The following is a 26,754-nucleotide window of genomic DNA, read 5'->3' as shown; positions in this document are numbered from 1 at the left end:
AGCAGTCAACATCGATTTCCCAGATTTCTACAACAGTCCCACAAACTCTTCTGCTTACTCCCAGTCTTGTCTCTCTCCAACCCACATTCCACACTGCTCCACAGGAAAAATGTCAAATTCCTGTTTACATTTTTCAGTGGTTTAATAGTAATAATCATTATTAGGAAAACAGCCATAAGGTGCCTAATACTTACTGAGCACTTACCCAGGCACTGTGCTATAAGCACTTTACCTAAGCATCTTCTCATTCCATCCTCAGGGGCCCCAGGAAGTGGGCGTTATCACTGTCTCAATTTTACAGATTAAAAAACTGAGACACAGAGAAGTATGGAATCGCTTGCCCAGGCACAGAGCTGGTGAGCAAGAGGCCAAACGGGCTTCAAACCTAAGCCTCTGGCCTCCCGTCTGGGTTGAATATGACGTGCCCCAACACCATGCACAAAGCCCTGCGAAGCCCTGAGGACTCAGCCGTCGCCACCCACTTTCTTCCCCTTTCCCTCTGCTCCCTGGTGATGCCCTCAACTGCGCCAGCCTCCTTCTTCTCGTCATTCAGGGTCTCCACACGTGGGCATCTCTCCCGGGTCCCCAAAGCTAAGCAGATCCTTGTGCGTCTTCAAGGCACTGATTCCTGCTTGTAACTATGGACTTACCTGTGTCTGCACCATGGGAGGGGCCCTTTCAGCTTTGCCAACCCTAGGGCCCAGAACCCAGCTCAGTGCCTGGCATGTAGGATGTGCTTGGCAAATCTTTATAAACTAGAAAATGGAGCATGAGTGAGCACAGAATTCCTGGGCTCTGGTTCAAGGGTCATCCTTTACTACCAGTGTGACTTTGTGCAAGTCACTACCTCTCAGAGTCTCTGGGCTGGCATCTGAACTTCCTGGCAGCAATCAGAACTATGATAATAAAGCACTTTGGAGCTTTCAAAGACCTCTCCCCAAAGTCCCATTCGATCCCAAAATGTCCCTGTGACGGAAGCAGGGTCCTCATCACACATACTCACTAGAAAAGGGAAAGGAGGATCGTTTGGGGTTGGGGAATTAATGATTTGTCAGCAGTCAATCAGCTGCTGACCCTGAAGCCCGCCCTTGACTCTAAGCACAGCCTACGACCAGTTAGATGGCAAAGGTGTAAGAAACTGCCCAGCGCTCTGTGCATTGGGTGACAATTGGTGCCGCTGACTCAGTCATCCGCCTGCCAACGTTTCCAGTTTTCCCATTTGCTTAAGACACTCAAGTGAAGAGTGGAGATGGTCCAGCACATATAACTCCATCATCATGGTAACCACATCCGTCACAAGCACACACAGCTTGGGGATAACCGAAAGAGCCACAGCCACTCGTTCCTGCCTCTGCCCAGGGGAGCAGAAGCTGGGACACAGAATTCACTTCCTTAGCCATTGCACTGTTCAGTGTTCAAAATATGGAAGGGTATGAGGCACTGTCGACAGTGGCTGCCGCCTCTGGCAACCCTGAGCCCTCGGGTTACCCAGGAGGTCGGTGGCCTTTTATCAACACCGATCTGTACCACTGCCCCACTCCAGCCTCTCAGCCAGGGGCAGTTCAGGTTATTCTGAGTAAAGAGATGTTTCCTTATACACGCAGACGCTACATTTAATCTCTTCATAGGATGTCAGCCTACTCTATGCAGTTGTCAAGGTCACTTCTGTGGATCAGGAGCTCACATGCTCCTGATTATTTTAGGGGGAAAAAAACACCTCTGATATCATGTTATTCTTACAGTATTAAAGGTTTAAAGCAATCCCTTCCATAACATCCCTCCAAGCAGAAATGGGAAGAAAACTTCCTCCAAGTACAAAATCATTCCTTGAACACCAGTTCCATAGCTGGGATTATCTGCCTGCTTCTTCAAGGTGAAACTGAAAACAGTACAACTATTTTTTTATTAAAAGTAGCTCTAAAGATGTGGCTTTCCAGGGGACTAGAAGTCTCCAAGATGTTATAAAGTTGATGTAAAGACAAAAACAGGTGAACTTTATGTTGAAATTTTTTTAACGTAAACCAAATGCATGGTTTAAAAAATAGGAATCTTAACAAGTGAAATTTGCCATTAGAAAGAAATTCCATTTTGTTATCGTTATTCATTTTCAACGTATAAATGAAAATTGCAGAAATTTTAAGATTATGTCTAATATTCAGACATAATTTCCAAGCTATTCTAGCACAGAGCTTAAAAGGAAAGTACCATCTTATATATTGTTTTATAAATGGAACAAAATAGGAAGTTCTCTTGAGTAGAGATTTTTCAGAAAATTGAAGTACAAGGTCATCAAATTAATGTATGATTTAAAATGGAAAACGTACGTTATTCCTGGGGTAATAATGTTTACCTTCTGGACACTGGCAGGTGAATCCACTGAGATTAGAAATGCAGGTTGCTCCATTTCTGCATGGGTCTAGGATACAATAGTCAATCTTGGATTGGCAAAGCTCTCCAGTATAACCTGAACAAAACAAGACAGACATTTATAAAATATTTTGTCCCAAAACTCTGATGAACCATCCCATGAATTGATGGAGTCAACTGGTACCCATCCAACCAAGGCAGCATCATTAAACTAGTCTCCCAGGCAATCCTTGATCTAATTTGGTTTTACAACAAGAAACAATCAGAGGGCTTCCCTGGTGGCGCAGTGGTTGGGAGTCCGCCTGCCGATGCAGGGGACACGGGTTCGTGCCCCGGTCTGGGAAGATCCCACATGCCGCGGAGCGGCTGGGCCCGTGAGCCATGGCCGCTGAGCCTGCGCGTCCGGAGCCTGTCCTCCGCAACGGGAGAGGCCACAACAGTGAGAGGCCCGCGTAACGCATAAAAAAAAAAAAAAAAAAAAAAAAAAAAAAAAAAAAAAAAAAAAAAAAAAAGAAACAATCAGAGCCATTTAGAATCATAGTTCAAAAGTCATTTGCTTTGCAAAAATCTTTATTGCAGGACTTCCCTGGTGGTGCAGTGATTAAGAATCCACCTGCCAATGCAGGGAACACGGGTTCAAGCCCTGGTCTGGGACGATCCCACATGCTGCAGAGCAACTAAGCCTGTGCGCCACAACTACTGAGCCTGCGATCTAGAGCCCGCAAGCCACAACTACTGAGCCCACGTGCTGTAACTACTGAAGCCTGCGTGCCTAGAGCCCATGCTCCGCAACAAGAGAAGCCACTGCAATGAGAAGCCCATGCACCACAACGAAGAGTAGCCCCCGCTCGCCACAACAAGAGAAAGCCCGCGCACCAACGAAGACCCAACGCAGCCAAAAAAAAAAAAAAAAAACTTTATGCAAAGAGATACTATTTTCAACGTTAGCTCCGAATTTTATTTTGAAATATTAGTCGGAACCTTCAGAAACTGAGCCTGAAGACCACTGTCCTTTCCTTCTGACCTAAGGAAAAACAGGCTCTGTAATGTCTTGCTTGACCACTGAGATGACGGCCACTTTCCCAAGGTCATCCCAGTACCTATTTAAAAAAGCCAGTAGGAAAATTGCCAGGTAGGTATTAAAATTTTTTAACTTTTTATATTTTACAGCTAGAAGACCCTCGGTGTTCAATTCACGCCCTATCCCTTCATTTTAAAGACAACCCTCGGTGTTCAATTCACGCCCTATCCCTTCATTTTAAAGACAAAAAGGTTGAGGCACATATAATATTAAGCACATGACTATATGCATCTTAATTCTAATTAGAAGCACAGACCTAACCCAGTAAATTTTCTCGGTGAAGCAAGCAGGCCTCCAGTGGTGATTTTTTTTGGGGGTAATAACGTAACCACATATGTGTGATGAGAGAATAAGGACTTGTATCTATTGGAATACCCATGCAGCTGAGAAGTCTCAAATAAATTCCAAATACTTTGTTAACTTTGAAAACAAAGCCCCCCCAAAAGGCAAATTTAAAAAATAACATGCAATTATGTTTTTTAGTTTAAAGTGGAAAATGATTATGAAAGAAAATTTTGAAAATACAAGATTTAAAATAGAAAGAGAAAAATGTTACCCTTAGTTACGTTATTTGAGTGACAGAATTATTAATACTTTAGAGATAATTCCTATCAGAAATGTTTATGCACAGATATTTCCTACAAAATTATAATCATACTCTAACATTTTGGGCTTTCCAGGATGTACATAAAGTACATTAAAAACTTGTCTTTCTGAATTATTCGTTTTGAAAGGCTGCGATTAGCATTTGTATTTGCAAAAATAAATCAATGTTAGGAGAAAGATGATTGGCCTGAGCTTCAATGACCTGCCAAACTAGTCTAAATTACAGACTGTGATCATGGAGGCCATTGTTTGCAATCCTACTCTTCCTTACAGGCTTTAAAACTGTCTAGGGGGGCTTCCCTGGTGGCGCAGTGGTTGAGAGTCCACCTGCCGATGCAGGGGACACGGGTTCGTGTCCCGGTCCGGGAAGATCCCACATGCCGTGGAGCGGCTGGGCCCATGAGCCATGGCCGCTGAGCCTGCGCATCCGGAGCCTGTGCTCCGCAACGGGAGAGGCCACAACAGTGAGAGGCCCACATACTGCAAAAAAAACAAAACAAAACAAAAATAACTGTCTAGGGGACTGTAGCTAATTCATGGGTATGAGAAGAGTAAGATAATCATGTAAACTAAAAATCTAAACACGAGGACAAAAACTGACTCCAAAATTCAGAACAGAATATCTTAATATAACAATTTTATGTTAATATATTTTCAAATAAAATGTCTAAATTCAGAATTATTCACATTTTGTCCATTTAATTTCATCTAGTCTCCTCATACTTCCATATCATCCCTGTGGGTATCTTAAAGAAAATTTCTTGTCACCTATAAAGACTTCATTATGCATCCCTAACTAAAAGATATTTATTTTGAAAAGATCACTTTTACTGGCCTCCTTAATGAATGTCTGGTCCCATTTACAAATTTAGTTAAACACTCTATATTTATTAATATCAACAATTTCTTTTTAAGAACCACATTGTCTGATAATACACAAATCTTCCCATGCCTTTAATTTGCTCTTATCTAATAGATCTAAATTGCTTTTTTGTTTTTTTGGCCGCTCTGCACGGATTGCAGGATCTTTGTTCCCTGACCAGGGATTGGATCCGGGCCCCCTGCAGTGGAAGTGCAAAGTCCTAACCACTAGACAGCCAGGGAATTCCCTAACAGATCTAATATTAAATTAAAACTATAAGCAAGGTGAATCTTCAGTGCTGTTAAATGCTCCAATATTGGACTCAAGTTTAGGAAGATATCAATCCAAGAGGATAATCCACGTTTGTGATGTGGGGATGTTAGGGATTGTCATAATGGTTAGAGGGTCACACCGGCATTCCATGGTAGAGATGCTGAAGCCCTGCACTGCCTAAAATGGCCCAGAATCACACAGTTTTCTCACTCAAATGCCAGTAGTCCCCTCCAGTGAAGAACACTGCTCAAGGATCAGTCACTGTACCATTGCTTTCTGTTCCCAAGCTTTGAAAGCATTATATATTTGGGGTTTTTTTCGTGTGACTTTTTTTTTTTTTAACACCTTTAATGGAGTATAATTGCCTTACATTGTTGTGTTAGTGTCTGCTGTATAACAACGTGAATCAGCTATACGTATACATATATCCCCATATCCCCTCCCTCTTGCGTTTCCCTCCCACCCCAGGGCAAGGAGCCATGAGCACACTGCATCTGACTCAAAGGGCTCTTAAACACCAGTGAGTCATTTCTTAGACCCTCAGAGAGCAGAGACTTACCTGCAGTTGTCAGACAAATCATTGACATTGAGCTATACGTGATACTCTGAGCTGGATACCTAAGCCTTGTAGATCTCCCTTCCTGTGTCTTTTGTTTTTTAATTTGATGTCATAACCACAGAGTCAAAACTAAATGAGGGATTGGTAGGACTTTAAATGAACAAAGACCATTAAAGCTTTGCCTGGGTTCTTCCTTCCACCCTGCAGAAAGCTAGTCCCTTTCTGGGGAATGAAGTAACTATGCCAATCGTGAATAATGTCTCTTTATCCTACCAAAGCAGTGACAGGCACCCAGATGACCTGGTAGAAGATGGTCAAGCCAGACTGTGATGGCGTCAACACAGTGGGTGGGGGAGGTAGTAAGTGGTGACCATTGGTGTGTGTCAGGGAGAATCTGTTCCAGCACACATACGAATGTATGTATTTCAGGCATTTCAGGCCTTGAAGATCTACATTGTAAGTTCCCAAGGGGAAGGTTGACAAAACACAGAGAAAGGCCTGTGTAAAGACACAGAAGGATGCAGAAAAGATGTGACTGTCATTTACACTTCCCTAAAAATACACAGCAGTGACAAGCTTCCTTCATTTTGGTTCCCAAATGACAGAAGTCTATACCTAACTATGGAGACCAATACCAGTAAAAATCCCCATTCCTGTCCTTCCAGCTAGCAATATGGCGCTTCCTCATAACCAAACCATAAGCACTCATGGACCGCCTTCCAAATTATCATCACAACCATATGACACCATTCATATTGTCTAGTTCCAGTCATCGCTGCCGCCCACCAGGACTCAAACAATGGTCCCCTAACTCATCTCTTGATGAGTACACTTGATGTCTTAAAATCAATTCTACATGGGAGCAGCCAGAGAGATGTTTTTAAGACATAATTTGTATCCTATTACTTTTATATTTAAAACCCTCCAGTGGTTTCCCCCAGAGCTTGGAATAAAACCCAAACATTTTACCCCATGGCTAAAAAGCACACCTGACCTGGCCCCTGCCTCCTCATCTTCACTCTCCCCATTGACTACAATGCTGCAGCCTCCTGGGGCCCTGTTCTGTTCCCAAACATGCCCAGCTCCTTTTCAGTCTTTAGCACTGTTTTCATGCTGTGGTCTCAGGACCACACAAGGACATGAGAGGGACGCTGGATACAACACAAGCAGTTATGATTCTGCCCTAGAAAGGATGTATGGTGCAAATTTTAAACTGTCGTGTAATACAGAAATTACTAAGAAGAAAGTTAGCAACTAACTTTAGGAGGGGAGGGGGATAAGAAGGAGATGCAGCAGAATTTCATCTGGAAAATCAGGAGATAAAGACAAGAGCAGTTAGAGGATTTGGTTGAAGACGGCGAAGTAGAAGGACGTGCACTCACTCCCTCTTGTGAGAGCACAGCAATCACAATTAACTTCTAAACAATCATCGACAGGAAGACACTGGAACTCACCAAAAAATGATGCCCCACATCCAAAGAGAGAAGACAAACTGAGATGGTAGGAGGGGCACAATCACAATAAAATCAAATCCCATAACTGCTGGGTGGGTGACTCACAAACTGGAGAACACTTACACCACAGAGTCCACCCACTGGAGTGAAGGTTCTGAGCCCCACGTCAGGCTTCCCAACCTGGGAGTCTGGCAACGGGAGGAGGAATTCCTAGAGGATCAGACTTTGAAGCCTAGCAGGATTTGATTGTAGGACTTCGACAGGACTGGGGGAAACAGAGACTCCACTCTTGGAGGGCACACACAAAGTAGTGTGCGCATCACGACCCAGGGGAAGGAGCAGTGACCCCATAGGAGACTGAACCAGACCTACCTGCTAGTGTTAGAGGATCTCCTGCACAGGTGGGGGGTTTCTGTGGCTCACTGTGGGGACAAGGACACTGGCATCAGAAGTTCTGGGAAGTGCTACTTGGTATGGTCCCTCCCAGAGTCAACCATTAGCCCCACCAAAGAGCCTGTAGCCTCCAGTGCTGGGTCCCCTCAGGCCAACCAACAGGGAGGCAACTCAGCCCCACCCATCAGCAGACAAGTGGATTACAGTTTTCCTGAGCTCTGCCCACCAGAGCAACACCCAGCTCTACCCACCACCAGTCCCTCCCATCAGGAAGCTTGCACAAGCTTCTTAGATAGCCTCATCCCCCAGAGGGCAGACAGCAGAGGCAAGCGGAACAACAATCCTGCAGTCTGTGGAACGAAAACCACATTCACAGAAAGATAGACAAAATGAAAAGGCAGGGCACTATGTACCAGATGAAGGAACAAGATAAAACCCCAGAAAAACAACTTAATGAAGTGGAGATAGGCAACCTTCCAGAGAAAGAATTCAGAATAATGATAGTGAAGACTATCAGGACCTCGGAAAAACAATGGAGGCAAAGATCGAGAAGATGCAAGAAATGTTTAACAAAGACCTAGAAGAATTAAAGAACAAACAAACAGAGATGAACAATACAATAACTGAAATGAAAACTACACTAGAAGGAATCAATAGCAGAATAACTGAGGCAGAAGAACGGATAAGTGACCTGGAAGACAGAATGGTGGAATTCACTGAGATGGAACAGAATAAAGAAAAAACAATGAAAAGAAATGAAGACATTCTAAAAGATCTCTGGGACAATAATAAACACACCAACATTCGCCTTATAGGGGTCCCAGAAGGAGAAGAGAGAGAAAGGACCCAAGAATATATTTGAAACGATTATAGTCGAAAACTTCCCTAACATAGGAAAGGAAATAGCCACCCAAGTCAAGGAACAACAGAGAGTCCCAGGCAAGATAAATCCAAGGAGAAACATGCCGAGACACACAGTAATCAAACTGACAAAAATTAAAGACAAAGAAAAATTATTGACAGCAGCAAGGGAAAAATGACAAATAACATACAAGGGAACGCCCATAAGGTTAACAGCTGATTTCTCAGCAGAAACTCTAAAAGCCAGAAGGGAGTGGCACGATATTTAAAGTGATGAAAGGGAAGAACCTACATCCAAGATTACTTTACCCAGCAAGGATCTCATTCAGATTCGATAGAGAAATCAAAAGATTTACAGACAAGCCAAAGCTAAGAGAATTCAGCACCACCAAACCAGCTCTACAACAAATGCTAAAGGAACTTCTCTAAGTGGGAAAAACAAGAGAAGAAAAGGACCTACAAAAACAAACCCATAACAATTAAAAAAATGGTAACAGCAACATATGTATCGATAATTACCTTAAATGTGAATGGATTATGCTCCAACCAAAAGACACAGGCTCACTGAATGGATACAAAAACAAGACCCATATATATGCTGTCGACAAGAGACCCACTTCAGACCTAGGTACACATACAGACTGAAAGTGAGAGGATGGAAAAAGATATTCCATGCAAATGGAAATCAAAATAGAGCTGGAATAGTAATACTTACATCAAATAAAATAGACTTTAAAATAAAGAATGTTACAAGAGACAAGGAAGGACACTACATAATGATCTAGGGATCAATCCAAGAAGAAGATATAACAATTATAAATATGTATGCACCCAACATAGAAGCACCTCAATACATAAGGCAACTGCTAGCAGCTCTAAAAGAGGAAATCCACAGTAACACAATAATAGTGGGGGACTTTAACACCTCACTTACGCCAATGGACAGACCATCCAGACAGAAAATTAATAAAGAAACACAAGCTTTAAATGACACAATAGACCAGATAGATTTAACTGATATTTATATGACATGACATCCAAAAACAGCAGATTACACTTTCTTCTCAAGTGCACATGGAACATTCTCCAGGATAGATCACATCTTGGGTCACAAGTAAAGCCAGGGCAAATTTAAGAAAACTGAAATCATATCAAGCATGTTTTCCCACCAGAACACTATGAGATTAGAAATAAATTACAGAGAAAAAAACGTTAGAAACACAAGCACATGGAGTTTAAACAATATGTTACTAAATAACCAAGAGATCACTGGAGAAATCAAAGAGGAAATCAAAAAATACCTAGAGACAAATGACAATGAAAACACGATGATCCAAAAACTATGGGATGCAGCAAAAGCAGTTCTAAGAGGGAAGTTTATAGCAATACAAGCCTACCTCAAGAAACAAGAAAAGACTCAAACACACAATCTAACCTTACACCTAAAGGAACTAGAGAAAGAAGAACAAACAAAACCCAAAGTTAGCAGAAGGAAAGAAATCATAAAGATCAGAGCAAAAATAAATGAAATAGAAACAAAGAAAACATTAGCAAAGATCAATAAAACTAAAAGCTGGTTCTTTGAGAAGACAAACAAAATTGATAAACATTTACCCAGTCATCAAGAAAAAGAGGGAGAGGACTCAATAAAATTAGAAATGAAAAAGGAGAAGTTACAACGGACACCACAGAAATACAAAGCATCATGAGAGACTACTACAAGCAACTCTATGCCAATAAAATGGACAACCTGGAAGAAATGGACAAATTCTTAGAAAGGTATAACCTTCCAAGACTGAACCAGGAAGAAATAGAAAATATAAACAGACCAATCACAAGTAATGAAATTGAAACTGTGATTAAAAATCTTCCAACAGGGCTTCCCTGGTGGCGCAGTGGTTGAGAGTCCGCCTGCCGATGCAGGGGATGAGGGTTCGCGCCCCGGTGTGGGAAGATCCCACATGCCGTGGAGCGGCTGGGCCCGTGAGCCATGGCTGCTGAGCCTGCGCATCCGGAGCCTGTGCTCCGCAACGGGAGAGGCCACAACAGTGAGAGGCCCGCGTACCGCAAAAAAAAAAAAAAAAAAAAAATCTTCCAACAAACAAAAGTCCATGACCAGATGGCTTCACGGGTGAACTCTATCAAACATTTAGAGAAGAGCTAACACCCATCCTTCTCAAACTCTTCCAAAAAATTGCAGAGGAAGGAAAACTCCCAAACACATTCTACAAGGCCACCATCACCCTGATACCAAAACCAGACAAAGATATCATGAAAAAAGAAAATTGCAGACCAATATCACTGACGAATAAAGATGCAAAAATCCTCAGCAAACTACTAGCAAACAGAATCCAACAACACATTAAAAGGATCCTACACCATGATCAAATGGGATTTATCCCAGGGACACAAGGATTCTTCAATATACGCAAATCAATCAATGTGATATACCATATTAACAAACTGAAGAAGAAAAACTATATGATCATCTCAATAGATGCAGAAAAAGCTTTTGACAAAATTCAACACCCACTTATGATTAAAAACTCTCTATGGGGGCTTCCCTGGTGGCGCAGTGGTTGAGAGTCCGCCTGCTGATGCAGGGGACATGGGTTCGTGCCCTGGTCCGGGAAGATCCACATGCCATGGAGCGGTCGGGCCCGTGAGCCATGACCGCTGAGCCTGCGCATCCGGAGCCCGTGCTCCGCAACGGGAGAGGCCACAAGAGTGAGAGGCCCACGTTCCGCAAAAAAAAAAAAAAAAAGTCACCCATAGAACCAATTAGGAAGATAAACAAATGTCTTAGGGGAGCTAAAGAAGTGTAAAATCCAGCTAAGCAGAGAAGGAGTTAGCTACAATCTTAATGGGGGTTACAAACAAAATCGGAACAGTTAGGTCAAGATGTCTCTTGAACCCAAAGACTGTGCATTGTGAAATCAGCCCCATTTGGAGAGTCCAGACCAGAGCTGACCGTAGGGAGACAGTAAGGAAAAGGATGGCCCCTGTGTGTTCATCACTGGTATGAGAATTGCCCTGGATGCCCAGGTCTTGTAAGACAGCCGAAAATCTCTCTCGCAGAAACAACCTTGGTCCTCTGAGCACCAGATCTAATTCATTTGGGTCAAGAACTGCAATTAGCTAGAGATAATAAAGCTCTTCCCTTAGTGGGATGAGTCTTGTAACCCAGAAAGAGATGGAGCCAGATAAGGAGATGATGCTACAATGACAGAGATCTGAGCCCTGGGATTGTCACTTGGCATCTGGGTTAGGCTGATCTGAGCGTGTTTGTGTGCAAAGAAGTTGTCACGATGGAGAAAGTGTGGTGCGTGAGAGCCATTATCAGACTTAGGGTTCCAATTAAAACGTTTAGTTGAGAAGTTTATCTTTTTTGATGAATTTTAAGTTGAAAGACAGGGCTAAGGCAACACACATTGAGATGTTTGACAGGGCTTGAGAATCACTATAATTTCTTAGTTTAATTCTTATAAGGGAACAAACACAAAGGATCGTTTCAGATAGCCCTCCCTGTGTGCAACAGCCACTCTAGGGTATCCAAATGGACTTACACTACTGCGCTGTACACTTAAAAGTGGTTACAATGGTAAGTTTTATGTCACGTTGATTTTACCACAATTTAAAAATAGTTAAAATTGTAAATTTTATGCATTGTATATTTTACCACAATTTAAAAATATATTAAAACTTCTGGAAGAACTCTAATAATAGAAACAAAACAAAACAAAACCTCAGCCCTAATGGCCCACCATCACTTTGCATCGGCTGTTCCCTCTGACCCTGCGCCCTTCCGTGGCCACCTCGTCCCATTAGTCAGGTCTCCACTCAGAAGTCACCTGCTCAGACCTTGTGCCTCTTTCCCTCCCTTATTCTTCATCTTATATCACTTACCTCTACTCAACAACACACACATCTACTGGTTACCTCCCCACCTAGAAGGTGACGCCATGGGATCACGGCTTCAGTCCCTGGAGCCTCCTGTGGTCCCCCCAGGGTTCCTGCATGCTCCGTTACAACATATTTATCATTACCTGAAATGATATTCTTTCTTGGTTCCCTTTGGAGACCATAAACTCCCTGAGAATCAGGACTTTGTCTTGTTAATTGCTGAATCCTCAGCACTTAAACATTTCCTGGCACAAGTGAACTAACTTGCTTAAAGCTTTTCCCCTAACATCAATTATATCTTTCAAGTTAGATTTAGCTTCTCCCTAAGCAATAATACCCAGAACAGCATGGGCGAAATGTGCCAGTTACTCTTCTTCCTAATGCCCGTTAAAGTAAATGCATAGCTATTAAAATAAAAAAAAATTATCTCAAAAATGTGCTATCGAAAATCACCTTGCACTCTGCAGTGGCCTGAATTCCAATCTGGGAAAACATAATGGAGCAGTTGCCCTGCTGAAGGGCCCCTCCTTCCCCTGCTTCCTCAGCCAGACTGCCATGGGTGGAACTAGGCTGACCCTCTTCTGAATTTCAGCCTTGCTTCTCCAACTAGCATTCAGCACCTTTGACAGTTCCCTGCAATAGGCATCAACAGATCTGAAACAGAACTCCTTCCTCCTGCCAAAGCCCCTATCCAAGTTTAATCCCTTAGGTCAGTGGTTCTGCACCAGGTGACTCTCTCCCCAGGGAACATCTGACAATGTCTGGAGACATTGTTTATTGTCACACCCCTTGGGATGCTTTTAGCATCTAGTGCATAGAAGTCAGGGATGCTGCTAAACATCCTACAATACACAAGACAGTTCCCTACAGCAAAGAGTTATCCCGCCCCAAATATCCCTAATGTCAGAGTTGAGAAACCCCAGTCTAGGTCAATGAGACCTTGGTCCTTCAGACTAAAACCCTTGCTTTTATCCCAATGCCTCTTATCTGCCCTTAAACAGATGCTGATCCTTTATAAAACAGGGAAACAACACCTTCAGAACATTTTGAAAAATCAGAATCCTTAGAAACGTTTATAACTCCTAGCAAGTTAAAGACCATTTTAAAATAAATTATTTGACTCTAAAAACTTTAAGGTACTGAAGAATTTATAATTTTGATATTCGATTCATAAGTAAAATAATTGCTTCAAAAACAGATGCTATGGGACTTGCTGATCTCTTAGGGAATCACAGAGGTTTTATTGTCTCTTTGGAGAACATTCTCGTATAACAAAAAAGATGTAAGTAAAATTGTGCCTCGGGATACATATGTCTTTCAAAGACATATGGGACAATTGAGAAAGCTCTAGACTGAGGCTTAGTGCTTTTAAAGCAGTCTGACCATGAGAAATGGTGCCAGATGAAATAAAGTACATGTGCTAGTGAGTGAAGCCTGCCAGATGGAGAAGATGACTTGACACCTTTAAGGAAATGCATTGAACCAAATCATTCATTCAGTGGGTACCTTACCGGATTATCTTTGGTCTAATGTAGCCTGGGAGTATTTAATTTTACACTATTTTGTATTTAAGTATAAAATATGATTAAAATTTATCGGTGTATATAAAGAGAAAAAACAGCTATGTTTTCCTGTGAATATCAGAATGGTTCGGAGAAAACCACATCCTAGTGGTATCTCTCGATTGATAGCAATGTAACAAAAAGCTATATCCCTCAGCACCCCCAAATCACTATGGACTGGCTGTACTCTTCAAATGAAGGTAAACCTTGCAGAGTTCAATGGCAAATTACATGAAGTGTAAACACAGTTGGCTAAATGAGTCAAGGCAAGCGATCAGTTGTTTTTCTAAACATTCTCTGAAACAACTGTTTTTGTGTATGATCTTTATGATTTCTCTCCTGAAACAAAAATTCACTTTAACTCTGTGAGGTAGAATCTAATTGTTTCTTTGCAGAGCTGTCCTGAAAGCTTCCAAGATGGGAATTGTGGTGAGAGCTATTTTTCACATTCCTGGGCTTTTAATAGCCTGTGCAGTGAGGAGAAACGCTGGATTTGTACTGAAAGCCTGATGCCACCGACAGAGCCCACCAGCCTCGGCTCTCAGCCTGGGGGGATCAGAGCAGACGGCGGGGGCCTCAGCTGCTGCTGTAGAGATGAGGGGCCTAATATTAGCACAATGAAGCAAGCAGTAACCGGCCAGAATCTGTGCTCCATCAAGACATTCAGTCTCAGAGGAATCCAATTCCAGAGTAAGGAAGGCAGAAATTATTAACAGACAAAAAAAAAAAAAACTAGTAAGATCTGCTGGCAGGGGCAAAACAAACACATCTGAGCAAATGCAAACATCATTTTAAAACCAAAGGCAAAAAAAGGAAGACATAGGAGGCCCATCTGCAGAAGGCAATCAATAAAATATAATTAAAATGGGAATATGCGATAGAAAAGCATGAAAGAAAGCTGACATTCAGCAGCATTAGAAAAATTAACCTCGAGGTTAGGAGAAAAAAAAAAAGTAACCACATCTAATAAGCACAGAGGCAAGAGGCACAGTGGAAAGGACAGCGGTTTGGAGAGTCAGAGGTCTGGGATGGTGAAGCAATGATCAGCTGAGTGACAGCATCAATGCATTGATTTTGACCTTCATTCCCCTCTTGGGTGAAATGGGGATAAAGATCACACCTGGCTCCCAAGAGCACTGTAATGAATGAGATCAACCCCAAATAGCAGGAGCCATTTCTTTCCAGTGCACCCTTGGATCCATAATAGCTTGCACCATGCCTGGCACATTGTAGGTGGCTCGATATTTTTGAATGAATGAATAACTTAGGATTTTAACACTGCCGAGCATTATGCCAATATTGTTTGATCTCTCAGTTTTTAACAGGCAGTTGAGAGCAGCGGTTCTCCAAGTGTGGTCCCCAGAGCATCACCTGGGAACTTACCATAAATGCAAATTCACCAGCATCATCCCAGACCTACAGAATCAGAGACTCTGGGGGTGGGCCCAGCAATTTGAGTTTTAAGAAGCCCTCCAGGTGATTCTGACACAAGGTCCGTGCTACAGTTTGAGAACCACTGATCTGGAAAAGCAGCAGCAAACATTTTCTTTTAACATTAATGTTATTCATTTAAGAGTTACACATCTCATGCAGATAACAAAGGAAAAAGATCAGAGCGTGAAAGTCAAATACTATATCACATCAAAAAGCCTTTATTGGCTGCATGTTGACACATGTTTTTTCTTTTCATGAGTGGGAGAGCCCCTAGGCTCAATTACTGTACCTGTCACTGCATAGCTTCCAGATCTACTTTCCTATTCTTTAAGAGCATGTGTTGGTGATTTCTGTCCCCAGCCCCAAGCACAGAGCCAGGAACACTGTGGGTACTCGTTACAAAGTAATTAATGACTGCATAAGCACCATGCATTGCTATTTTTAAATAGTCTCTTTCATTCCATTTCCCTAGAACCCAAATAAGAAGTATTAATTGAGATATTAATATAGGCCAGACTATATATGACACCTGTGTCTCCTAATCTAGTGATTACAATGGGGGAGAGATTTCAAGAAAGATCCTTTCATTAAGTATGTTCTGAGAAATTGAAATCAGAAGGGAGAAGACATTAAATTAATCAAAAACTTATACCATGGGGCAGACAAGGTAAGGAATTGCCTTAAAGATATTTATCAGTTGAATTCTAAGCTTGTGTAATAACCCAGACCATAGAGGAGGTGTTCATTCATTTTTTCAGAAAGAAATTTTGTGTGGTGAACATTCACAAACGGAGAATCTAAAAGATGTTTAGAAACAGTTCCTGCCTGCAGGGAGCTTACTCCAGATGAGGAGAGAAGACACATTCACAGGAAACAATTAGACACGGTGGGAGCACAAGTCAGGAAGTAGTACCGAGTCAGGCACATTCGGTGTCACGCGAGGCTGGATTGCCTGGAGTGGGCGGGGGGAGGGCTGGGGCCGGGGAAAGCCGTGACAGCCTCAGATCCACGTGCTGAGGAGCTGGGGTCACCAGCATGGTGCCTTTGAAGGTTTCTGAACAGAGCGCAGCCATGCCGAAGCAGGGTTGTAGCATGGTCCCTTCTTGTTTGCTTTAACTTAGCGGGAGAGCTTAAGACTTTCCTCTCTTCTCCTTGGAAACAGGGGCCTCTGGTCTGGACAGAATGAGGGTCAAAGGGGCAGGCAAAACGGGGCGTAGGAGGATGGGTACAGCCTCCGGGAGGGACAGAGAACTGAAGCTCAGATCCTCCTCATCGGCTTCCTCTTACTTGTGTTTAGAAGCTACAAACCGGTGCCCTTTATGCATCACCTATTCTGAGCCAGGCGTATGCACGTGTGGATGCAGATGAGTGCTTGTGTGTGTGTATACATACATGTTTGCATGTGTGTGTATATGTTTGCATATGCACGTGTACGTGTGTGCATGTTCTCTTCAACCCCTACAAGAGCGATACCATTATTCCATTTTACAGACAAGAAAACTTGGGCTCAGAGAAACTTAATCGGTGAGTGACTCTGCCTGGAGTTAAACCCAGGACCGCAGACCCCAAACCCCACACTCGCTCTTCCTCACATGTCTTTTCTCGCCTCTTCGTGAGGCTTGTTGGGAAAGACCGTGAGAGCCAGGCCAGCCTTGAGGCAGGGAACGTGGCAGGGAGCTGCTCAGGCCCAGCTCTCCTGGGTCTTAGGAGAGAAGGAAAGGATGTCCTAAGGGTCCCACGTGATCCAAGTTGGCTTCCCAGAGAGGGAGCCCACAGACGGGACCGAGGCCACATCTCCGGCCACAGGAAGTAGTGGAAGTGCTCCGTGCAGGGCATCTGGCTCTTGGCTTCACAAAAACAACGACAATAAGAGCCACTGACATTCACTGAGCACTCACTGCACACCAGGGACCCTTCTAAGCCCACCGCATGCATCACTTAACCACTGCATTGTGGGGCTTTACAGAGAGAAAGCTGAGACCCAGTGACGTTAGTTTCCCCAGAGTCTCACAGAGGATGAGCAGTGAGAGGAGGCTTTGCCCTTGGCTTGGCTGGGCTCCAGTCCTGGGCTTCTGGAATACTGCACTGCAGTCGTAAGCAAGGCAGCGTGGATGGTGATGAGGGTGACCGGCTCACCACAATCATTCAGGCAGCAGATGACAAGGCTTGAATCAGGGCACTGGCGATGGAAGAGGAAGCAGCGTGCAGGGGCAGATGGGGAATCATCGTAAACAGAGCAAACCTGGAGACAGTCCAGAAATAAACAAGATGGGGGAGTCAACAGGCAGGACTGAGCCTCCAGCCTGAGAGATGAGGGCAGTGACGGCACAGCTGATAGAAACAGGAGCCAGTCGCAGAGAGCCAGGCTTGAAAGCATGTGTGGGAGGCAGAGGGAGGGGAGTCTGGGGTTGAGTGTCAGGAGGGGCTGAGGGAGCCCAGTGGAAGTGCTGGGGCTGAGGGGACTCCGGAGGCTGAAAGGAAGGGTCTGGAAGCCGTTCACTTAGAGGTGACAGCTCAGAATGAGTGACTGCTGGCCCAGGCAGGGAAAGGCAGCTGAAGGGGGTAAGGACTGACCTCTAGAGATGGAACCGGGCACAGAAGGTGGGAGGAGGGCTGGAGAGGTCCAAGGAGAACGGATGCAGGGCAGTGCTCTGTAAGCCAGGCGAGAAGGGCTGCTAGAGAGACACGAGGACTAAGAAAAAGCCCTGGAAATCAGTGAGATGCACACCACCAATGACACTGGAGAAGCAGATTCATGATATGAAGAGAAAGAGAGTTTAAATAAATGGGTAGAAAATTACTGATTGGACAGAGAGCCGTGATGAAGAGGAGGAGGAAGCTGAGCAGACAGAGCGGCCGCAAAGGCCTTACAAAATCATTACTTGTTTGAGGGACCGGTTTTTTTTTTTTTTTTTATTTTTTTTTTTTATGTGGACCTTTTTTTTTTTTTTTTTTTGCGGTACGCGGGCCTTTCACTGTTGTGGCCTCTCCCGTTGCGGAGCACAGGCTCCGGACGCGCAGGCTCAGCGGCCATGGCTCACGGGCCCAGCCGCTCCGCGGCATGTGGGATCTTCCCGGACTGGGGCATGAACCCGTGTCCCCTGCATCGGCAGGCGGACTCTCAACCACTGCGCCACCAGGGAAGCCCGATGTGGACCATTTTAAAGTCTTTATTGAATTGGTTACCATATTGTTTCTGTTCTATGTCTAGGTTTTTTGGCCACAAGATATGTGGGATCCCAGCTCCCCAACCAGGCATAGAACACAAACCCCCTGCATGGGAAGGCAAAGTCCCAACCACTGGGCTGCCAGGGAAGCCCATGAGGGACTGGTTTTAACTGAGACCTCCAACCCTTGCAGACGGGATGCTGGGAAGGAAATGGGGGACAGAGAGGGGGGATGGCAGCGAGAGGAAGACTGAAAAGTTTGGAAGCATAAGCTCGTCCTTTGGAGAAGGACGAGCATAAGAGGATGGGTTCCCAGCAGCGTCATTCACAGCAGCCGAAAGGCGGGAACAACCCACGTTCTGTCAGTGGATAAAGGATAAACAAAATGTGGTGTCTCCACGCAATGGAATATCATTCGGGCATAAAAAGGAGTGAAATACTGACACGTGCTCGACGTGGATGAACTTGAAAACATGAGGCTGCGGGAAAGAAGCCAGTCACAAAAGGCCACATATCATATTTTTCAACTTATATGAAATACCCAGCATAGGCAAATCTATAGAGACAGAGAGCAGACCAGTGGTTCCCTAGGCTGCAGTGTGTGTGTGTGTGTGGCAGGTTCAGAGTGCCAGCTCAAGGGGAAAGGGCTGCTGTGAGGGTGATGAACATGTTCTAAAACTGACTGTGGTGACAGTTAACACAACTCTGTGAATATATTTTAAAGACCGTTGACTTGTCCGTTTCAATGGTATGTGGATTATATCTCAATAAAACTGCTATTTTAAAAAAAGCTTTGGCATCATCCACAACTACCCACTGCCACTCACACCTCACATTCAGTCCACCAGAAGTGTCATCAGCAATCCCTTCAAATACACCCTGAATCCCAAACTCACCACTTCCAGTACCATGGTGCTCAAGCCGGCACTCTCTCTTTTCCGGAGGGTAAATGGCCTCCTGACTGGTTTCCCAATTTTCCTTCCCTATGTGTATTCTCCTTCGAGAGGAAAACCAGAGGGCCCGCTCCAGTTCACACCCTCCAATGGCTTCCTGTCACTCTCGGGATAAAATCCCTGTCCTGCCCGCATGGTCTGGTCCCAGCCAAGCGTCATCACTGGTTCTCTTAGGCTCTGTGCCCTTCACACACTCCTGGCATATTCCTGCCTCAGGACCTCTGCATGTGCTATTCCGTCTGCCATTCACTGTTCACAAGCTCATTTTATTCATTTTGGTCAGGTCTCAACACAAGCATTTCCCCTTCAAACAGGCCTCACCTAATCCCCCTGTCTACAGTCATGCTCCCAGCTCTTTATCTCTTTCCTGTATTTTATTTCTCTTCCCAGCATCTATCACCATGATGCGTTCCCTTGGCCACACACACACACACACACACACACACACACACACACCCCAAAGAACACACACGTGCATACTGTTGACTCATCTCCTCACTAACACACCACCTCTATGAACACAGGGTCTTTGCTATTCCACAGTGGGGTTCTTAGCATTTAGAAAATACCCAGCACATAGTGGACACTTGACAAATGACTGTTGAATGAATCAGTGATCCTCACAACAAGCCCGTATTTTAAAGATAAGGAAACCCATTTAGAGGTGCAGAGGGCACTTCAAGGTCGCACAGTTCGTAAGTAGAAGAGACTGGATCCAAGGCTGGCCACACTACAGTTCTGTTTTGCCCCCTGGACTCAACTGGCACTCTCTCTGCATCACGGTCCATGCAGTCATAGCCCGCCAGAGATGCCCATACCTCCTGCTCTACTCATAACTAGTGGAAAATTCACAGATCATGAGAATGTTGCAGTAAACACACTTTGACCCAAAGATGGACACAGCGTGAAGAAGCCTGACTTTCCCCGTGAGCTTATAGATCTTGGTCACATCCTCCACCCTCATGCAGTCATCATTACCGCCCCCACCACTTCACGTACAGAGGCAGTTCCAAGGTTCCTTCCGTTCTGAAACTGAACTAACCCACTTCTTCAAACCTGCACTCATCTGCCATTGGACTCACCCTTCTAGCTGAGTGAGACTGGGTGTAGGGACTCTGCAAATTCTACTCGGGATTCACCTCCAGGAGGAGCTGACCCATTTCTAACTCACGCTCAAAGGCACCTTGATGCCGATTTGAGCCACACCCAGTGTTTAAAAGAGTAAAGCTGGGATGGGAACACATGCTGCACTCCCCTTACCTTGGAAATGATGAGTTTTAAAAACAGGCTGAAATCAACAATTAGTTGGAACAATGAAGTGCTCTGAAGCTGAGAAGTGCTTCGTATGATACATAATATTTTGGCAGTGGTGGTTCTGAACACACATCACAGCTATTCTTTTCAGAAAAAGTAATAGCTCCTTGGAGGAAAAATTACACTCTTGAAATTAGAAGGCTTTTATAAAATAAATCCTGATTAAAGAAGTTAAATTCCACGTCTACTGTGAGCAAAGCACAAGGTGTGGCACTGACAGGGGATGGAGAAATAAAGAGTCATGTAACACAGCAGTGCTGCCCCAGGCCAGCCCCAATCTGATGTGGGAGGGAAAAAAAATACGTGTGCTACAGGGAGAAGCCTGGGGAGAGAAGGCGGAGAGGGAAGTTAAGGGAATCCAGTCCTCGATATACATCTGGATGCCTCGGACAGAATTTCATCTTATTCTATTCATTCATTTATTCGACAAATCTTTATTGAGCACCTACTAGGTGCCATGGCTAAGTACTGGAGACATGTGTCAACAGAATTGGAGCTTGTTTTCTCATTTAATACTCATAACCAGCCGTGATGAGGGCTGTTGCCAAGTCCCTGCAAAGTCAAAGAGGCAGGCCCAGAGAGGTTGTGTAACTTGCCTAAGGAGCCCAGCTAGAAAACGGTAAGGATGGAAGCAGGATTGAGACTGCATCACGGTCCATGCAGTCATAGCCCGCCAGAGATGCCCATACCTCCCGCTCTACTCATAACTAGTGCATCAAGACAAGTCACCTCCTGCTTCCAAGAGGCTGTGGTCAAGTGGGACGGGTAGTGGTCTAGATGGGACCAGGTCTTCTGACTCTGGCACTTGGGGCTCATGTAACCTCAGGTAGCAAGCAGAGTCTCCAGGAAGTTCATTCTGAACCGGACAGTATGATAGTGGGGTGATGGGAAACAGCCCACAGTTAAGTTCTAACTGTGTGAGATTTATCCTTGTGATCAGGGCATTCTGACTCCAGAGCCTGTGCTATTAAATTGTGTGTTATAATTTTTAAAAAAAAAATATAAAAGAGACCTTTCTAATTCTGTTCTGCACACTAACTGTGCCACTAACGTTATCTTTAGAGCAGTCTGTATTTGCCACTCACTGATTCTCACATCCTGCCCATCCGTATCCGGTCACCTGGTCACTGCCAACCAGTGTCGCTTGGGAAGCTTCTAGGCCACGTGAAAACCGAGCGGCTATGACTATCTCCATATATGGTGTTGCCCTTCAGTGTGTCTGGTAACTCCGAGCCACCTTCCCTTGCTTCTGTCCCTGTATGAAGTCTTTTAGGGGAGGCCTCAAAGCTTTTGAGGCACCCTTATCACATCAGTGTAAACAGGAGGCCACCGATGGTTTGGACAAACCTGTTGCCAAAGTCAATAACCTCCTCTTAGATTCTCCCGCAGTATTTGGTGCTATTGACAACCCCCTTCTTTTTGAAAGTATTGCCAAAAATTTCAAGAAAACTATCAATCACCCTTGATAAAAATTTCCTCCCAAAACAGAAATTGGATTGACCATAATCTATAATTCATCTTATATTGTGCAACACATGTATATGACACATCAGTGTTTTACTATTTAAAAAAAAAGTCACCTCCTGCTTCCAAGAAATTGTAGTAAAAATCAAAACGGAAACTACAGCAGAGAGTTTATTACTTAATTCACTCAATATCCAACACACCATATTCATACATTTCCGGATTACCGATGACTCAAAAATCCTCTTTGTAGTGGCATTTGACGTAGAAATTAAAGCAAAACATCAACATATTAGCAAATCTGGAGCAGAAGCTTCCTTGCTGAAAGTAATATTTTTCCTTTCCAAGAAACGCTCTCTTCTCGAGAGAAATGAGTGTTGCATGAAGACAACGTCTCTGTGAAGACTTGTGGAAGTTTTGTTCTCTGGTGACAAGAACCTGGCTTGAATTCATCCATTCATCAAACAAGATCATGTCTCACGATCAGACTTGCAAACATGAAAGCACAGCGATCAATTTTCAACAGGAAGCATACTTCCCACTGCCAGAGAGTTCTTATGCACATATCTGGAGATTCGGAGGTCAATTAATTGATGTTAATTAACCTGGAAACAGTTTTTCTCACAAAGGAAATGTAGTTTTCCTATGGAAACATAAGCTTTTCAAGGACATTCAGAACTCAACTAAATAGAAAACGCCTCTTTTCAAGCATCCAGTCCCCGCTTTGGGGCAAAATGGCCTAGTATTTCTCCTCTTAAGGAGAGTCCTGTTTGATATGAGAAAGTTGAAAGCATGACGTGGTTTTGAATCACATGTTTGTACCAGGAGAGTCCTCAGCTCGCAGTGCGGCTACACACATAGGAAAAGAGTGCAGTAAAATGACCAAGAACGTGGGCTTGGGAGCCCAGCAGAGAACCTGGGTTCAAACCTCAGTCCCAACAGTTATGGGCACGTGCACCTGGCACGGCGGAGACCGTGAGAATGTTCGCCACACCGACTCCTCTTCCCAGGCAAAACCTCTAGGGACCAAGGGACCAAATTCTGGCAAACGGCATGTGGCGGAAGTGACATAACGACACGTCCAGGCACTCGTCTCAGAGCATCACACAAGACCCTCCAGATCCCTGAGTTACCACCTGGAGGCCAAGTGCCTTCATCCAACTATGACACAGCAGAAACTTAACCTCTGCTTGGAAGCCACTGAGATTTGGGGATTGGTGTGTGACTACAGTCGAGCGTCCCTCTAATATTCTTGGCCAAGTTACAAAATCCCCTGTGCCTCAGATTTCTCATCTACAAAAATGGTATAATTAAGAGTGTTTAACTAGGAGATTGTTCTAAAGAGCAGCCTTGGAAAGCACTTAGCACAGCCCTGGCACGTGGTTACACTGAATAAACACTAGCTATTAGCGTGTGCACGTGTCTGTGTGTTTGTGTGCATGTGTGTGTGTACTACAGTAAAAAGCAGGTGGAGAGGGACTTCCCTGACAGTCCAGTGGTTTAGGATCCTGGGCTTCCACTGCAGGGGGTGCGGGTTCGATCCCTGGTCTGGGAACTAAGATCCCACATGCTGTGGAGTGTGGCCAAAGAAAAAAAATGTTAAGAAGAAAAACAAAGCAGATGGAGAGACAGAGCTAGATGCTCTATAAAAGGGGAGAAAAGGGCTGTTCCCACAGGACGTGGGAACTGATAAAGTAGAAACCGGCCTAAGAGAACTGCAGGAACAAGTCAGGAGGCAGCTGAGCAAAGAGACAGTTAGGTACCAGATTTCCTAGATCTCTTCTACCTCTGCTTGGGATGTCCTAGAGCATGAGGAAAAATGGAGGCTATGGGGGAAGGAATCCCACAGCCCCAGTTCCAGGAAAGGCCAGTGAAGTTGCTACTGGAAGTCAGAGAGACCCTGATAGAAACAGGATGGCTGAGAGACCCCAGCCGATGTGAGGTCACCTTTGGATAAAGTAGAAGGTGAGAGAGATGAAGACAGAGCTACAGATTCAAGGAGAGCAGAAAAGATTTTAAATAGCTGCTGTGGTTCTCTAGCTGCTTTGCATTTCTGTTAAACAAGAAAGAATTTCTTTTATGCGCTAGGGTTTCCTCACAGAGGCAAAACTGTATATAAACTCTACGCCATTCGAGAGCCAGAAAACAGCGTGATGTAAACGTCAGCGGAGATTATGTACAGTCGTTTAAACTGTGACCAGTATACAAAGGTATGTATCTCTAAAATGAAACCGTATGTTATTTCATGAAAACTGGATAGATTTAAACCTGTAATATTCAGGAAATTGAAGAACAACTGTTAGAAAGTCGTTTATTAAAACCACAGCAACTTACAAATGCGGTGTTATAGTTTTGTTGTTTTAATAGAAGAAATAAAAGATGATCACTTTGTAAATCAAGACCTGTCTGCCGTATCTCAGCTTCCAGCACCATTCTAATGAATTTACTGGAAATCACCAAACTGTCCCTGAGTCTAATTATCAAAATCCAATTCTTAAGAGTGCAACTCTCTGTTCCCGAAGCTAACCGAAAGCCAAAGTACTATTTCTATTGTTATTGTTGTTATTAGAAGAACCAAGGAGAATGCTGTATGTCTATATGTGCCACCTGGAAACACCCAGAAAAAGCCATGAGGTGCTATCCACGTGGAGGATATTAAATCATCTTAGATGATAAAGGTGAAATTCTTCTCCCCACTAATAAGCAAAAAATAATTTACATTGCTTCTGGAAATTTCAAATCAATGGTTAAACAATGACAGTGCAGAAATGCCTGAAATGAGAGTAAGCACAGTTAAAAATGTATGACGTATCCAGTCATTCCAAATTCTATCAGCAGTTTTCTAGAGAAGGGGGCACAGTGTAAAGGTTTCATATACGATGTACTTATAGAAATGGAGTATCTCTGAAGAAGAAAAATAAAGTTAGAGTAAAAGATAAAATATCCCAATTTCAAACCATAGATACAAAAATCAAATTCATATTAATTAAATACTTTGCTGAAAATCAAAAATTTTAAATGCCTGGTAGAAAATATACTTGAATATCTTTTAGATCTTTAGGAAGGAAAATATTTTCTTAAAGAGGACACAAAATGGGGCTTCCCTGGTGGCGCAGTGGTTGAGAGTCCGCCTGCCGATGCAGGGGACACGGGTTCGTGCCCCGGTCCGGGAGGATCCCACATGCCGCGGAGCGGCTGGGCCCGTGAGCCACGGCCGCTGAGCCTGCGCGTCCGGAGCCTGTGCTCCGCAACGGGAGAGGCCACAACAGTGAGAGGCCCGCGTACCGCAAAATAACAAAACAAACAAACAAAAAAACCCATGTAAATACTAAGATCATATAAAGAGGAAAACAAAGGACGGATCAACTCAAGATTCAGGGTGACTGTTGGCTCTGGATGGGGAAGGGAGACCGAGGGATGGGCTGACGAGGAGACTATATGGTTAGCCATCAGGTTGAACTTCCGGTTTTGGTGGTGGCTCCACCAGCGATTACTGCATATTAAAACAGCTAAGTAAATATAGAAAAGCACGCTATGGACAAGATGAGAGAGTACCACGAACCAAGCATTATGGCCATTCCAATTCTATGCACCTGAGTTCCTTTAAAAATAGAGAAATCTCCTCTGAGAACAGACCTGAATAAAATATCAAACAAATCACTTCAGTCCAAACAGTGACAAGCTCCACCTACCAGCCCTGATTGAGACTATTTATAGAAGGATCTTTATTCGTCCTAGCATCACTTGTAAGAGAGAAATAAAACTGAAACTCTCTTAAAGACCCATCAATAGAGGAGTGGTTTAAAACATCGGGCCACGTTCATACTCGTTCATTAATCCATCTCATCAGCACATTGTCTGAGCGTCCCGGGTTCATCAGACACGGTGTGACACAATGGTGAACGGAACTGATTCAGGTCCTGCTCTCACAGGGTTGACTCTGGCGGGGGGAAGACAGGCAGGAATCAAAGAATCACACGTGTACACATCCACTGCAAACAGATGAGGGCTGTGAAGGAAAGGAACGCCCAGCTATGAAAGAGGAAAAGGGAAGGAGACCTAGACTGAAGCATTCAGCTGAGACTTGCCAAGGAAAGGGGGGCATTTAACAAGGTCCAAAATAGAAACCAGGCAAAAGGGAGGCAGCAGAGAGAGCTGTCCGGGCACAGAGACGGGGAGGTGGTCCTGCAGCTGCTCATGCAGGCACGGAGATGAAAGGCCAAGGTAGCTGGTCCCGGAGCAAGGTGAGCAGTGGGGTGAGATGGGGCTGGAAAGGTGAGTGAGCGACAGATCACGGAGGAGAAAGAGGATGAGGATTCTGGTCTTTATCTCAAGAGCGATGGGAAGAAGGGGATTAAATGGGAAACAACTACATCAGATCGGCACTGGAAAATAATCACCGAGGAGAATGGACAGTCTGGGGGCACTGACATAACGAAAGCCAGGGCCTACTTTGACGTGATCACTCTGGCTCCAGGGCACAGCACGGTCAAGAGGAGAC

At 44.2% G+C, this 26,754-nt stretch overlaps 1 protein-coding gene across 1 annotated transcript in view; it reads right to left on the bottom strand.

The window, feature by feature from the left end:
* Positions 1 to 26,754, bottom strand: part of DNER (delta/notch like EGF repeat containing) — a 324,602-nt gene that overhangs the window by 94,310 nt on the left and 203,538 nt on the right. Inside the window, exon 9 of the mRNA XM_032637757.1 lies at positions 2,351 to 2,464. Coding sequence (XP_032493648.1) covers positions 2,351 to 2,464 — 114 coding nt within the window. The remainder of the gene's footprint in view (positions 1 to 2,350; positions 2,465 to 26,754) is intronic.

The sequence above is a fragment of the Phocoena sinus genome, chromosome 7, assembly GCF_008692025.1.
Source record: "Phocoena sinus isolate mPhoSin1 chromosome 7, mPhoSin1.pri, whole genome shotgun sequence".
Taxonomy (NCBI): Eukaryota; Metazoa; Chordata; class Mammalia; order Artiodactyla; family Phocoenidae; genus Phocoena; species Phocoena sinus.
This window is presented reverse-complemented; position numbering and strand designations above follow the sequence as displayed.